The 15,760-nt window shown below is 35.4% G+C and overlaps 1 protein-coding gene across 6 annotated transcripts in view; it reads right to left on the bottom strand.

The window, feature by feature from the left end:
* Positions 1-2,770: 2,770 nt before the first annotated feature.
* The window catches only part of KIDINS220 (kinase D interacting substrate 220), a 101,486-nt gene continuing 88,496 nt past the window's right edge, over positions 2,771-15,760 (bottom strand). For 4 of the 6 annotated variants that reach the window (XM_056129964.1, XM_056129966.1, XM_056129965.1 and 1 more), the window contains 4 exons: positions 11,198-11,329; positions 8,842-8,940; positions 6,801-7,037; positions 2,771-5,734 (listed from right to left, as the gene is read on the bottom strand). In XM_056129964.1, the coding sequence (XP_055985939.1) occupies positions 4,472-5,734; positions 6,801-7,037; positions 8,842-8,940; positions 11,198-11,329 (1,731 nt within the window). In that variant the 3' untranslated portion in view covers positions 2,771-4,471. Of the gene's footprint in view, positions 5,735-6,800; positions 7,038-8,841; positions 8,941-11,197; positions 11,330-15,512; positions 15,546-15,760 lie in introns of all 6 variants that reach the window. The other 2 variants (XM_056129953.1, XM_056129962.1) reach the window with 1 other exon arrangement.

The following is a 15,760-nucleotide window of genomic DNA, read 5'->3' as shown; positions in this document are numbered from 1 at the left end:
AGCACCCTACCTGCTGTACTATCTCTCCAGCCCTGACAGTTTCAAATTTCTTAATTTGAATAGGGAGCATAAAATTCTGTATTCTTTTTTAAATTAAAAATTCATTTATACAGGTTATATTACTTCACCTTGGTATCTTATTTCCTGTGTTGTCAAATTCCAGGAAAACTGAGAAAGGGCTCCTAATACATATTAATAATGAAAGGAACTACTACTACTACTACAAAAAAATAACAACATAATGAACCTCAGAAAATTAAGAATTTTAAGTGTATTTTATAGTAAACAAATGACTATTCTCTACAGATTCATACTATTGCAGTGCTTTAAGACATACTGCCTTTATTGTACAATATTATGTAATTTGTTTTTGCCAATTTTGGTTGATCTTCACTTCAGGTACATCACTTTCCCCCCACCCTCCACTTTTAGAACCATCCTACTATAAAATCTGAAAATAACTGCTTTGTTTTAAACAGATATAATTTTTTTTATTTCAACACTATAACTGAATTCCAGATAGAGCTCATCCTATAGCAGTCCAGATTCCACTCGAAAGGTTTTTCTACTCCAAAGCTCCAAGACATTCTTGTTCGGAACGCTTCTCCCAGCTTAGATTTCAGCACACAGACTCAACATGGTGTGACCTACCTCTTGGCTCCACTAGCAAGTTTACTCAAAAAGCAATGAGCATGAAGGAGACCGTGGCTGACTTGCAGCAATGGTTTTAGTTGTTTCTTACTTACTGAGGAGAATATTCTCCAATTCATGCACGTTTTGAGAGGCTGGCTTAACTAACACTGAGAACTATTTTTTTTTTTTTGAGAACTATTTTTTTACATACCTTAGTTTAAACTGTATCCTCTGAAGATCTATCTATCTCTGGGACAGCATTTTCTTCCTAGGCACGAAAGGGTTTAAGATCATGTAAGACTTAAAATTCTCTTGCTAGTTTAATCAGTTGCAACCAAGGATTCTCAACCTTTTGAAGTGATGAGCCATTATAAGACTATCCAGTGCTGGTTCAGTGTTAAGATACACTTGAGTTTACATTTGCATAACTGTTGTCTCTGTTTAAAATTCTTGGGTAGGGAAAGGTAGGGAGAACCACAACTTGGAAACTGAAAATATAATCATTTTACATAGCCCACTAGAGCCCACCAACTTCCACCTTGATGCCAAGCAGAAAAGTCTCGCCATCAGTTTCCTCCCTTCTGCCAAGATTCAGTGGAGCTCCAGAAGGGTGGGCAGGAAATAAAGGCGCTTAGATAGTCAGTGTCAAGCGTTTTCCAAAGAAGTCGATTTTGTGGAACATCCCTTTTATCTGCTTGTTCCTTCAATGTCACTTCTCTGTTAAGAGGAATGGTGTCCCTCTGGTTCTCTCCTTTCCCACAAGTTTGTTGATTTATTCAAGTTAGCCAGGAGCTCAGAATTTTAAAACTTTGGAGTACTTCTAAATAGGCTGAGAATTCCTGGTGTGACCAAAAATTATGTGGCCTTAAGCCTATTAAATTTAGTATTTTAGCTAGAAATAAAGGACTTAACTTCACTACAACAATATTTTCCAATGGTTAGTATTTATAAGGAAAAATATACAAATTACAAATATGCATTACTGTAGCACCACAGCATGCAAATTAAAGAGTTCTCAGCCAGAGCATTTTAGAAAATAAGTTTTTAAAAATATTTGGCTAGGCAATTAAACTTATATGATGACTATTATTCTGACTGAATTATTCTAAGAAAAATATAACACAAAACCAAAATTTCCTTTTAAAAGATAAAATGTTGGCTTAGTTATACATGTTTACATTTTCCAGAACTCAAGAAGCTATTCCTTAAAATTTCATAATTTTTGAGATTTTATCAGTAGAGAGGTATCAACAGCTTCATTCTCATTTTCAGTTCTCTACATCAACACCTCACTCATCAATATATCATTTCATGTGTTCAAGATGATTGGATCTGGCTTAATACTCTGCTACAAGAACAGAACTATCTGTGGCTTAAAATAAAGGTAAATAGCTTATAGAATACTGTACGATCTGAAATGATGGGACTCTAAAGATCTGAAGATCTGGCAAATTTAGAGCCTCAATTTACCATAATTGTTTATCCAGCTTGACACAGAGTTTTGTACATGTGAGAATCTGATTGAGCTATAAGTTATAAATAGATAAAGCTACACACATGGACACAGATTCAGAAGGATCAGGGTGTGACTCAATAACCCATCTGGTTAGTCAATCTCTTGTAGCAGTATGAAGAAAGCCCAAACTTTTCCAGAACATCCATAAAAGTGTTATGTAGGATCTGGATAACCTACTTCTTTTTTTTTTTTTTTTTTTTTGCTTTTTTGGGTCACACCCAGAGATGCTCAGAGGTTATTCCTGGCTCTGCACTCAGGAATTCCTCCTGGCAGTGCTTGCGGGAGCATATGGGATGCCGGGGATCGAACCCAGGTTGGCCGCGTGCAAGGCAAATGCCCTACCCACTGTGCTATCGCTCCAGCCCCAAACCTACTTCTTATAGCTACAAAAATTCACAGTCCAGAGTATTACTGTTAATCAGTAATGTTTCATAAAAGCAGGATTTGGGCACTGTGATCTAAGAACAAAAAGACTAGCTGGGACAGCTCAGAATCCTCCCAGCTACATGGCTGCTATTTGAATCTGAGACTTCAGACAGGATAAAACAAACACGCAAATCATTTAAATTTTAATAAAAATGTGAATCATTACTACAGTGAATAAAAATTCATGAGTCAGAATAGCATGCAATTTTTTTTTATTGTTTTCTAAATCTATTTGTACACTTAATACTCTCTATTAACTTCACAAACAGCATACAGGTCACAGTGATATTAAGCTGAATATACTCTTCAGAAAAGGAACAAAACATGGCCTGTGAAGTAATTGCTAATTATACAACACTGTAAACTAATACTATAATTATTTAACTGTTCAATATGTCAATAACATCCCACCTTTAAAAAAAACTGGTTAAAACATTTGTTAAAATCACGCAAAGTAAACACTTCATGAAAATGTTAGTGACTCTTAAATACTAAGAAAATGAAATCCAATATAGCAACTAGCAAGTGCAATGACTGGTCAAGTAAATAAATTATTCATTAAATTAATAAAAATTCATTAGATGATAACCATCACAGATATAATACTAAAATTCAGGTACTAGCACACCTACAACCTCAACATATAGTCTTCTCTGTGACTGAAATACACTGCCAAAATCAATTCTACATAAATAATGTTCAAACAATAAAAGGTCCAATGCTTGGAACAGGTATATTTCTAGTTCACTCAGTACTGAAATATGATCATTCCCATCACTCTATTAACAATAAATGAGAAGTCACATCAGTCTTATCTTTTATCTTTGTTAGGTTTTTAATCTTTAGAAAGTATCTCCTTTTATATGATCCTTCTTCAGAATCAATGTGTTAAGAATAGACAAAGTAAATAAACTATGCCCTGCTACAGAAGACAATAATTTCATTTAACCTAGTTATTTCCTTGTCAACTGCCAGTTGACATGGATGTTTCTGTTGTAACTATCTCCTTGTTTGTCTATTCCAAAATATTTATTACTGACTATTATTATTATTCATGTTATCCTGATTTCCCAAAGCATTTAGTATCTTTCCTTTCATTGCAAGGGTCAATAAGAAATGTTGGGAACACAATTTAATGAGTTAGAGTAGACCAGGATGGGTTCTCAAGCAGGTGGATGGTGCTTGAAACCAGGTCTGGGAGTGTCTAGAGACCATCCAGGTGACAGGGAGGTCATTGGCCTTCCCTATAGGCCATGGCCCTTACACCTCTTAATCGCCAGTTACTGGGGCTATACTTTATGCACCAATGACTTACTTTCTTATCAAGTTTCATAGCCCTCTTTATTGTATATTTTCTACTTAAATTTTTAAAACTTTTTAGTCAGCAATTTGTCTAGTATATAGAATACTGATTCTCAACTTACAGAGCATTTACTTTTAATCTTTGAAATACTCTAATGTTTCCATTTCTATTTTGATTCTAAGAGCAAAACTTATTTCTGCTTCATCTAACACCATATCTTTTTTCAAATATTTGATGAGTATATGTTCTACAAAAAGGGTTTATAGTATCTTATTTTGTTTGGCAAATTAAGCCCTCTGTTTAATAAACTACTTCTGACTTTACTCTCAAATCTTATCTCAAAAAGTTTGATGGGGTTATATACCAATGAAAGTTGAAAGTAGATGAGTTCTTAAGCGTCTAACTAAAATCATGGTGGAGGCTGATTGGTGAACCATCATCCTTTCCTACCTATACTTTCCTATACTTTCCTTTGTTGAATATTATGCCTTCTCACCCATTATTTCTAATGACATATACAAAAATGACATGCATGGACAGCTTCACTATAAAACTCAATACAGTGACACTATGCTACTTCTGCTTATGTTTCCTTAAAGAATGCTTTCTCTTTCCTCTCCAAAACCTGTACTCTCAGGAGAGGCAGCTGCATGAAGCTCTGAAGAATCTTTTGAAAGCCTTGTGTAACTTGAACGCTGGCTTCGCTTGTGTGCCATGCTTTTCAGGTTTTCATTCTGATTAGAGGTGGGGTTGGAGCTGGGACCAGGTCTTAAAATGACCTGTGAAGTATCCCTAATTCCCTCCATTTCATCGAAATTCTGATTAGCTCTGTTGGCTGGAGCACTGTTGTTGTTCAGAGTCACAGTACTAGGTGTTCGATTCAGATTGTAGGCTTTTTGGCACGAAGGCCAGTTTTCTTCAGGGCTGCTGGCTATCAAGCTACACTCAGAAGGGCTTTTCTTGTCTTCGGAGCAAATGGACATACGAGCTATGATTGGATCCTGTAGGCCACTCAAGCTATGTGGTATTCCCCGTTTGCTAGTGTGACCATCATCTTCGAGTTCTATGAGGTTTGCCTTCTCAAGCTGGGAGTCATCAGCAGCTTCATTGTGAAGAGAGTGGTTAGGAGAACTTTCATTGGATCTCACTCCTGAATCAGAGGAATCTTTTTTGTCAAGAAGGGCATCTGATAAATACTCTTTAGCCTTAATGAAGGTTCTAATGGGCTCAGCACTGTGCTCAGGAGACTTTGACACTCTCTCTACTTTCCCTTCAGCCTTTTTATCTTTGTCATCTTTGAGCAGTGGGGTATTATCTGATTCTTCTGGCCCAGACTCATCTTCATCACTCGGAAGTTTCTGATAGCGCAGTCCACCTCCTTTAAGCTTCAAGTCTGTCTGGAAGAGACTAGACCTTTCTGAAGATTTCTTGCCTGAAAGAAGCTTAGTGCCTGACTGATCAGATTTTTCATCTTCTTCAGTGATAGGATCCAAGGGCGAAGCATCACTAGTAGAAACCCCTGATGACGAATAATCTATAACATCTCCCCTCTTCATTAAAAATGACTTCCTTCCATCATCTTGCTTTGGTTCACTGTCCTTCCCTTTTTCTGGTTCTAGATTAGAATGAATAGAGCCCCCTGATGAACTCTGACCCATATAATATGTGCTATGTGGGGAAGATCTGCCACTAATTGTCGCAGAACCTGTTCCCCCTTCTAACTGTGACATCTGAGCAATATATTCTCTATAGGCATCCCTATACTCAGCCTGCACCTTATCAGTAAGCTTTGAAATTTCAATACTGGAATCCTGGGAATTAAGACTTGAGAGACTTGGGGTTCTGCGAGTTTGTGACTGTAAAGACAAAAAAAAATTAATTCAAGTAAGCAAAAACAAAGCCACAAAAATACACCAGAAAATAAAAAGAAAACAAATGTCTATAAACAGTATGTATATATTGAACAATCTCATTGTCATTTTCAAAGGAAAAACATGTAACAGGTTTCCCCACAAAGCTGTCTCTTTGACAACAACAAATGGACTTAAGAAAATAGCCATTACAGCTCAGACAGAGAAGAAAGCACCAAATAAAGGGTGTTGGGAGGATCCTCCCAGGATGGGAGATGCATGCTGAAAGTAGACTATAGATTGAACATGATTGCCACTCAATGCCTCTTTTGCAAACCACAGCACCCAAAAGGAGAGAGAGAAGAAAACGGAATGTCCTGCCACAGAGGTAGGATGGGATGGGGGAGATGGAGGGTGGGATCAGTGAGAGTGGAGAATGGGCACTGGTGGAGGGATGGGTACTTGATTATTGTATAACTGAAACCCAAACACAAAAATTTGTAAGTCTACAACTGTATCTCACAGTAGCTCACTAATAAAAATTAAAAAAAAAAAAAGAAAATAGCCATTAAAAACTAATCTTGCTAATACTCTAAGTAACCCAGGATTGATTTACCTTTATGCCATTATACTATTTTATTTTTTTCCCTTATCAATTTCTGAAATTTTAGAAATTTTATCAACAATCCTTTCCAGAAGAATATAGTTCCTTAACAGAAGGATGTGCTCCATCCTAATCTATAAAATTCACATTGGTACTCAAAAAATTATTTTCTGGGGCTGGAGCGATAGCACAGTTGGTAGGGCGTTTGTCTTGCACGCCATCAACCTGGGTTCAATTCCCAGCATCCCATATGGTCCCCTGAGCACCGCCAGGAGTAACTCCGGAGTGCATGAGTGAGGAGTAACCCCTGTGTATTGCCAGGTGTGAACCCCCCCCTCCCAAAAAAAAGCAAAAGAAAAACAAAACAAAAAAAAGAAATTATTTTCTGAATGATGATAGAAATGCCCAACATAATATCAATGAATTAAATATCTTCTTTAGTCTTAGTTTAAAAATGACAATAAATACCTGCCAACTTAGATTACTGTGACGCGGGGCACCCTCATCCAGGCCAAGTGTATTCAGTTCTTCAAAGCTGAAGTTCAGTGTGTATGGTGCTTGATTGGAAAGCTCAGTATGAGGTAATTCATTGTGTGAAGAATGACGAGCAGATTCACCATGAGAAACTGGGCCACTGTTGTTTTCACTCAGCAAGCGGGGTTCTTCAGGGACCACTTGGCTTTCTGCATTTCTCATTTCTAATACCTTAGCAGAAGGTTAAAATAACATCAATATCCACATTGACAAATCACATTTCAGAAGTTTAGAAATTAACAGATGAGAGTTAAATGTCACTAAATGGTAAAAGCATATTTTAAGCAGGCATACTGCAATGGGAGAAAAAGACACCTCTGAACAGAACAGGATTCAGTTTTGTCAAGCAGCTTAGACAAATGGCACTTACAGCCAAGGAACAGGTGGGAGTCAGTGGACAGAAAATTGCCAAGAAGAGAGGGTGAGGCCCTGGCAGCGAAAAACTTCCAGAACACAACTACCGCTATGCTCACAGACACTCTCCACATGCTCGGACAAGCCTCACCCACAAGGGAATCTGCAGAAAAACCCAGGTATGTGGGACTTGTGACTGAAAACTCCAAGCTCAATGGAACTGGGAATGGGAGACCTCTCCCCATTTCCCCCTTTTTCTGGCAGCTTGGCAGTCACACCCACAAGCTACCTCTGGCCCCACATAATCTCATTAATGGCCATGATCCAGAGACTTAATTTAAATCTCTCAGAAGAGAGCACAGAACGATATGCCATAGCCATGCTGCCAGATCCTGTACCAGGCTGTTTCATCTGGAGCAACCCGGGGGTTGGTGGGGGGGGGGCGGATGAGGCCTTCTCCACCCCAACAGAGCCAGCCATGGCAGTTGAAAACTTCCAGAACTCAACCGCAGCCATGCTCACAGCTGCTTTCCACACACTTGGACGAGCTTCACCCATAAGGTAAAAAGATGATGGGACTGGTGTTTGAATAGTAAATGTAATCAAATATTGTGAACAACTTTATAAAAATAAAATAAATGAGTCTATTTCTGTACATCTTGTACTTTACACTACCAACATCCCAAGAGTAATACACTACATTTGATTGGGTTTAAAGAAGAAGGCAAGCAATCTTAGGGGGAAATATATTTATACAGATATAGATTTAAGCACACAAGGTTCAACCTTTAACAACATGTTACTAATCTTTTATAGAAGGACTTAATGGCTCCTGGGTGAAATACAACAATATTCACATACTTTTCTCTAAGAAACCTTTCTGTCTCATTTTTAGTGGCTTATTCATAACAAGCAATACAACATAAGTTACTTCGGTTCTGCTTGAGGGGCAGGTTTGGAGTTTGGGATAAAAATATGGTGGTGGGAAGGTAAAAAGATGATGGGACTGGTGTTTGAATAGTAAATGTAATCAAATATTGTGAACAACTTTATAAAAATAAAATAAAAAAGAAAGAAAAAAGAGAAGAAAATTGCCAAGAAGCATTAAGAATAAGGGGAAACTCCAGCTGAACTGATTTGATAGGGTTTCTGCTGGTGGCAGGCCAGGTGGTCAGTCTGATCTGGGAGATGGAATCTGAAGAATCCATCAGATACCATGGTCACCAGACACTGAGTGAGGGTTGTCTAAATGGACTTTGAGATTCTTGTTAAAACTCACATTGCAGATAACAAGTTTTACATCCTTCAGATGAGACTCAACAGCGTTAGATCAGGAGAGCCTTTTTTAGTCAGAAACTACAGATAACTGGCATGTATTTAGAAAAAGATCTCTTAATTTTTCAAATAAGATACCTAAAGGGAAAGTTTGAAGAGTATTGCTGGTTTTATTTTGTATAATAAACTACACAACTGTAATCATTGAGTGTAAAGTACAGCTTTTGCATTTTAAAAATATATAAAAAAACAATTCAAACCATATTTACTTATCATCTTAGACCATATAAAAACATAAATATAGAAGCTTTGGTATAATGAAAGTCTACAGATATAAATATCTTACTGTGCTTCTGAAAAGGTGCCAATCTCCAAAATTCATACTCATCTCTTTCTTCAGCTCATCAATGTTACATTGAGCTAATACACGGCCATTTATGTTTGCCTGAATAAAAATATATAAACAAAATGTGAGACATTATAAAATAATTTGTGATTTAAAAAAGTATACTTGCCATTTAAATTCAACAGAGATTAGAAAACATTAGTTCAAAAAGGTTTATCATTCCATGTAATAATATAATAAACAAATTGAATTTGTACAACATAAGCAACTTAATAAAGCCAGGACATTTCCCTATGTCTTAAGTATTTAAGAAAAAGATCATTTTTTTTAAGGAACCAATACAAGTGCTAACCCTTCTAACTATCCCCCAAAATATGTACCCTGAGCAATAACAAAACACAAAGTGTTAATTTGAAAGAACATCTGAAAACCTATGTTCACCACAGCATTATATACAATAGCCAAGATCTGGAAACTATCCAAGTGCCCAACAATTGAACAAAGAAAATGTGGTATTTATACATAATGGAATATTATTCAGTTATGAGAAAAGATGTGCTCTTACAGTTTGCTGCAACTAGAATAGAATTAGAGATTGTCAAGAAAAAGAAGGATAAACACCAATATTTCATGCATATGTGGAATTATAAAGAAACAAGACAACGAATTAGAAAATTTCTGATGGAAACAAACCATGAAATAAGGTCAAGAACTATTACCTAAAAGAAAGGAAATGAGATACTAGTGAAGAGATGTCCATGCCCTGGTGCTGGACCTGGTGCAGGATCACGACAAGAATAAAATAATATTCATGGAAGGGAGGGAGAAAGGAAGTATGATTAGGTCTGATGGTCTGTGAGTCAAGAATTCAGTGGGATAGCCAAAATCTGAAAAGAACCTGAATGTCCAAGAACACAAGATATATAACACTATTTCGGCCATAAGAAAAGATGAAATCATACAGTTTGCTGTTATGTGGATGGATCTGGAGAGTATCCAGATTGAAGTTACCAGGATCTGGAGAGTATCATGTTCAGTTAAATCAGTCAGAGGAAAAGAACAAAACCGGAGTGATCTCCCTCATATGTGGAATATAAGGAAACTTTGTAGGGGAATATGATATACCCAAAGGCAATAGAAATAAAGAGCAGGAGAACTGGTTTTCAGTAAGAAGTTTGCCACTAGAGTGTGAGTGGGGATAACTTATGGAAGGGAAAACTTGGACAATTGTGAAGGTTTGGAAATGTGCCCGCTACAGAGGCAGACTGGGAAGCAGGAAGGAAACTGGGGACATTGGCGGAAGGTAGTGGATAATTGGTGAAGGAACTGGTGTTGGAACATTGTATGCCTGAAACTCAATCACAAATATTTTTGTAACTTTGTAATTCTCAATGATTCGATTAAAAAAATAAACAAAATCCACACAAAGAATTCACATTGGAGACTTCATTCTTTCCTGATGTTACTCATGCTTTCATAGGAGAAAGTCAGTTGTACCTGGGAGAGGCAGTAAGTGATGCTTCTGCAAATAGGGATCAACACTAACTAGGTCTGTAGAGATGTTATCTGAAATCTGACTAAATGTAAGTAAAGTTGAGTAAAATAGTATCAGTATTTCCTTTAAAAAAAACTTTAAGGGCATTGTTTAAATATACCAACATTAGAGACTTATTAATAATATGCTTTATCATTAATTTTAACAGTGGCTTCATTATGGTTATCTGTTAAAAAAAAAAGTATACTAAATGGAAATATCTATGACCAGGACTAGTATATTCCTTGCAATCAGACATCAATGTCCAACTTTGTGGAAGTTACCAGAGTTGAAAGAATGGGATCTAGGAAGAAATAAACTTCCTCAAATGTAGCTTTACAAATACATACCTAAGTGGTTTTATCAAAAGGAATATGATCATAGATCCTATTAGGCATGAAAATGAGATTATTTTTGGAAAATAAATAAAACAAGTATGGCTTACTTTGATAATTATCAAGGCACAAATAAATACAATTGAAGAAAATGTAACAGAAGAAACCCCTTCCAATTTCTATGTTGTAACTTATGAATTACTGTGCATCTAAATGTGAAATCTCATTTCTTATCAAGATTATTTTCCCTCGTTTTTTCAATAATGCTGTAATATAGCTATTTTATTTTCCTTGACCAATTCTGACTAAGGGATGTAGGAAAGTTTTAGAATAAAAATAGTAAGAATCAGGTTTCCATTTCCATTTAAATTTCCCATTTCAATAGAAAACCTGTCTTTGAGAAGCTGAACACAAAATGGTCACTCTCTAGAGCCATTATACCATACCCTCGCCCTGCCTCAAGCCAGCGAGTAAATGCATACATCACCTTTTTGATTGTTGCACAATACTGGGGCAGCATACTCTGGTCCAACCCTTCTATTTGTTTCAGTTTCTCACAAATTGCATCCACATTCATTGAGTTCAGTGATATCACTGGTCCAGAGGCTGGGCCTGATCCCTAGATAAGTCATGGTTAAGATTAGATATGACAAAAAACATTTGCTGACACACACAGTGTCAAGTGCCAGAGAAACATACATAAAGTTATACTATGAAACACTTTGATGAATAACACATTTTCAAAGTGAAAACAGGCACATGTATAATATAAGGAAATGCCAAGAGGGAACAGATTTAACCACTGCTGGATTTGAATGAGTACCTTGTTTTCTAGCAGATACAACCTGATACTGGCCACTTTTCTAACATGGAACATTCCATGATCTAAGACTGCTAACTTCTCAACTATTTATTGTCTAAACTGGAAAAAGAGAGAGGCAATAATACAGGAAGAACAGGGATTTGAAAAAAGGGGAGAAAGCAAGTGATTTTTACTATATTATAAAATTACAAAAGATAAATCTAAAAAATAACTTTAAAGTTTCCTATACTGGGGCTGGAGTGATAGCATAGCGGGTAGGGCATTTGCCTTGCACGCAGTCAACCCGGGTTTGATTCCCAGCATCCCACATGGTCCCCCGAGCACTGCCAGGAGTAATTCCTGAGTGCATGAGCCAGGAGTAACTCTTGTGCACTGTCAGGTGTGAACCAAAAAAAGCAAAAAAAATATACTATACTAAAGAGATTAGATGTCTCCTATACTAAAGAGATTAGATGTCTCCAGAGATTACCTTAATAGTATATAACACAGAAGCTTTAACTCTTGATCATACCTTATATCCAGATTTACTCTTTCCCTTAACAATCTATACAATAATCACGTACACAGAAAACAGTAGTATTACCTCTTGGACATGTGAAAATAAGAATTTTATTAAAATTTGGTTTCATTTAAAGGAAAAGCCAAATTAATAAATAACTCTAGTACTTAGGAGGAATATTTTTTGAATGCGATAGTGACGAAGAAGTATCTGTCTATGTCCCACTATCCATGAATTACCCCAGGTGCAGATGTGGACACTGAGGCCTAGAGAGGTTGGCTACGAGCCACAGGAAAAAAAAATTCAAAAGAACAAGCCAGTGGCATATACTGGATAGAACCCTGACATGTTTCACAAATTCCCATTTTCTTTATGCCAACTGTCTATTTTTGAGTTTATAGAAATTATTTATACCCACAATGAAGTCAACTAGAATAAGCAATTCTGTCTTTAAAGATGTAAATTTATAATTCCAATGGCTTCTTTTACAATTATCAGTACAAAAGTAGACCATAATATTACAAACTGCCTGCTAGCCAGCTGCTTAAATGTATTCCTAAAGTGAAAGCATAACATTGAATTATGAGTAGATATGTATACACACATAATATATATAGCATATATGAAATACTGTATGTAAGTATCAATAGAGCTATTAGCAGACAGTTGGGATGCTAATTTTCTGAGAGTAAGGGGGTCTTAACAAGCTTATAATATAGGCTCATAAAAATCTGAAAATTAATAACTTGGAATATACTACACAAAACATTTATCCAGGGGTTGTTTTGAATTAAATATGAATATAAAATATGACACATATTATGTGGCTTGAGGTTCAAAAATACTAAAAGCAAAATGCGTAATTTAGTTTTCAATATCCCTACACACAGGTCTGTTTTTCTGCCTGGATGACTACAGCTAATATTCAGAGTGTTAATTATACCCTATCTACTAAGGAAACTTGAAATGTTTTCTATGAATTTTTAATAACCATACTTGTTAAATCATTTATTTCTTTAGTTTAGAGAAGCTTTATTAAAATAATCACGCCCACCCCCAAATCCATACAATTTAATGAATTTTAATGTGTTCACGTAGTTGTGAAACCATTGCTACAATATATTTTAGGTTGCTTTTCTAGCCCTAAATGAAAACTTCTGTACCCATTAGAAGTAATCCCCGCCCCGCCCCCCCCAAGCCCTAGCAATCTTAGGCATCCACTCCCAATCCTAGACAATTTACTTTCCATTTCTAGAGATTGATCTATTCTGGACAATTCATAATATGGAGTTATACAATGTGTGAACTTTTGTAACTAGCTTCTTTCACTTAATATGTTCTCAAGGTTTAACCATATTCTCATCATTCTCTATTGCTCAGAAATATTCATCATTTAAATGAGAATAATGGTTATTACTGGAATTTGTAGAAATAACATATTTTTATTTTTCAATCTGCCTCCTCTATGGACACATTTACATATGTTCACATTTCCTTGGTTCAAAAATCTGAAATTTAATCATCCAAACAACTAATGATCATACTGGATTATGTGACTCCTACACTGAAATTAACACCAGTGAGTCTACAGTGATATTAATAAGTGAATTAGTAATTTTTTTCTCATAGAATTCCAATTAATAAATGTAGAAGAGGAAACCACAAAATGACCAAGAGAACCAGAGGGAATCAGGAAAACACCATAGTAGTGGCTATACACAATAATCGCTGATCAATACCAAAATTAATGGGAAAAAGTTAAACATAAATAAGATATTTGCCAAGTTTCAAAAGCACTTATGTAAAGACCTGGGTTCCATCCCTGGCATCATACACACACACACACACACACACACACACACACACACACACACACACACAAATATTGGACCAGTATTCTCCCAGTGTTAATTAAGATCATGAAAACAAGGACAGACTAACAAAACAACCACAGATTAGAGAACTTTTACAGGAGTTTAAGGAAAATTTTGTTAAGGAGTAATAACAACAAAAACCAAACCATAACCGGATTGGCTCCTAGACCAGAAAAAAATGACACTAGTACAAAAACTGGTAAAATGTAAAAGTCCGTAGTTGAGGTAACAGAATTGTACCAGTTTTAAAGCCAGCTCATGAGAAATATACTATAGTCACAGAAGATGTTAAAATGAAGAAAATATTCTGTACATTTTAAGTCAAAAATTATTTTAAGGGTTTTTCTTTTTGGTTTTGTTTTGAGGTCACACTGGCAGTACTCTGGGGCTACTCTTGGCTCTGAACTCAGGAATTACCCCTGACAGCACTCAGGGACCAGGCTGGAGGCTGGGGATCATACCTGGGTGAGTCGTGTGGAAGGCAGATGCCCAATCAGCTGGACAATTTCTCCAGCCTCATTAAAGGTTTTTGGGTTTTTTTTTAAAAATCATAAAATTCCTTTATTTTTATGTTAAAACATACAAGCACAATAGACATGGAACAGATTAACTGTCAGTAATTTAGGAGGAGAAATGTAAAACATTTTGCAGAGAATCTGAAAATTAATATTTATAAAGATACTATTCTTTCTCTAAAACAAAAATACCACATAATTTTATTTTATCAATTTAAAAAAACACTGCAACAAAGATGCCCACTGGATGTAAAAAAGTATTTTCTTTGATTTCTAGAAACTTTATAGAAAAAAACAAATACTTGTAAGATCTTTGTAATTTCATCAAAACTATAGTCTGAATATTGATCACTTTTACATTGGGCTTTAACACAATACAGGGCAAATTATCAATACATTATAAGATGTTACAATATGCTTCTTTGGAAAGAAGGAAAATGGTAATTACCTGCATGATGTGTAATAAAATTATTTTGAAATCAGATAAATTTTAAAACCAAAGCAGTAATTTTGGATGGAACTATTTTAAAAAGAAGAAATATGATAAGGAAAAAACAAATTCAATTATTTAATAGGTAAATTCTTAATAAAAACTAATTATAGTACTTTGACAATATACAAAATGGTATTACTTTAAAGTTTATAACGCATTTTTATTTGAAATTTACCTGTTTTAAGTCAATTATTTCTCAATTCACAAAATTATTTTCTAATAAGAAAACTTTAAATGCAGATGTTAGTTTGTTTAAACGGTCAATATATAAACGTCAAAATTCACATTAACTAGAAACCTTGAGGTAAAAATCAGGCTAACTTGATACAATTAAATTACTTTGATGTAATTATATAATTTTATACTGTAAGTAGATTAAAATCAAACTTTGAAACATTATTATTTTTGATAAATTGATTAAGCTTAGAATTGATTAGTCAGAAATGGGTGCCATGCAAAGGCTGAAAGCAGCTATCAAAATAAAACTAAAGTCATTGAAATGAGCAGATTTATGAACAGCCCAGCAACTAGTTGCCAATGATTATTTCTAAGAGCCTAAAAGGAACAGTGAGTAAAATTTCACTGAAAGTTTCTGTACCTGTCTCTGTTTGTTAAACCCAGAGTCACACGGCTTAAGGAAGGAATAAAACAGAATGAAGGACAGGAGCTTAAAGTAAAACATCAAACTCACACGTATGATAAGCATAGGGAGACCTTTAACTTTCCATAACTTCACAGCAAACATAGCAAGGAACACTCACGTGCACAAGTATAGCTTAATTTCATTAATATTGCTGTTAAGTTTAAAAGTGTACTCTCAAATTTGTATTCTTTCTATAAAAAGAA

Source organism: Sorex fumeus, unplaced genomic scaffold (genome assembly GCF_029834395.1).
Source record: "Sorex fumeus unplaced genomic scaffold, SorFum_2.1 ptg000006l, whole genome shotgun sequence".
Taxonomy (NCBI): domain Eukaryota; kingdom Metazoa; phylum Chordata; class Mammalia; order Eulipotyphla; family Soricidae; genus Sorex; species Sorex fumeus.
This window is presented reverse-complemented; position numbering and strand designations above follow the sequence as displayed.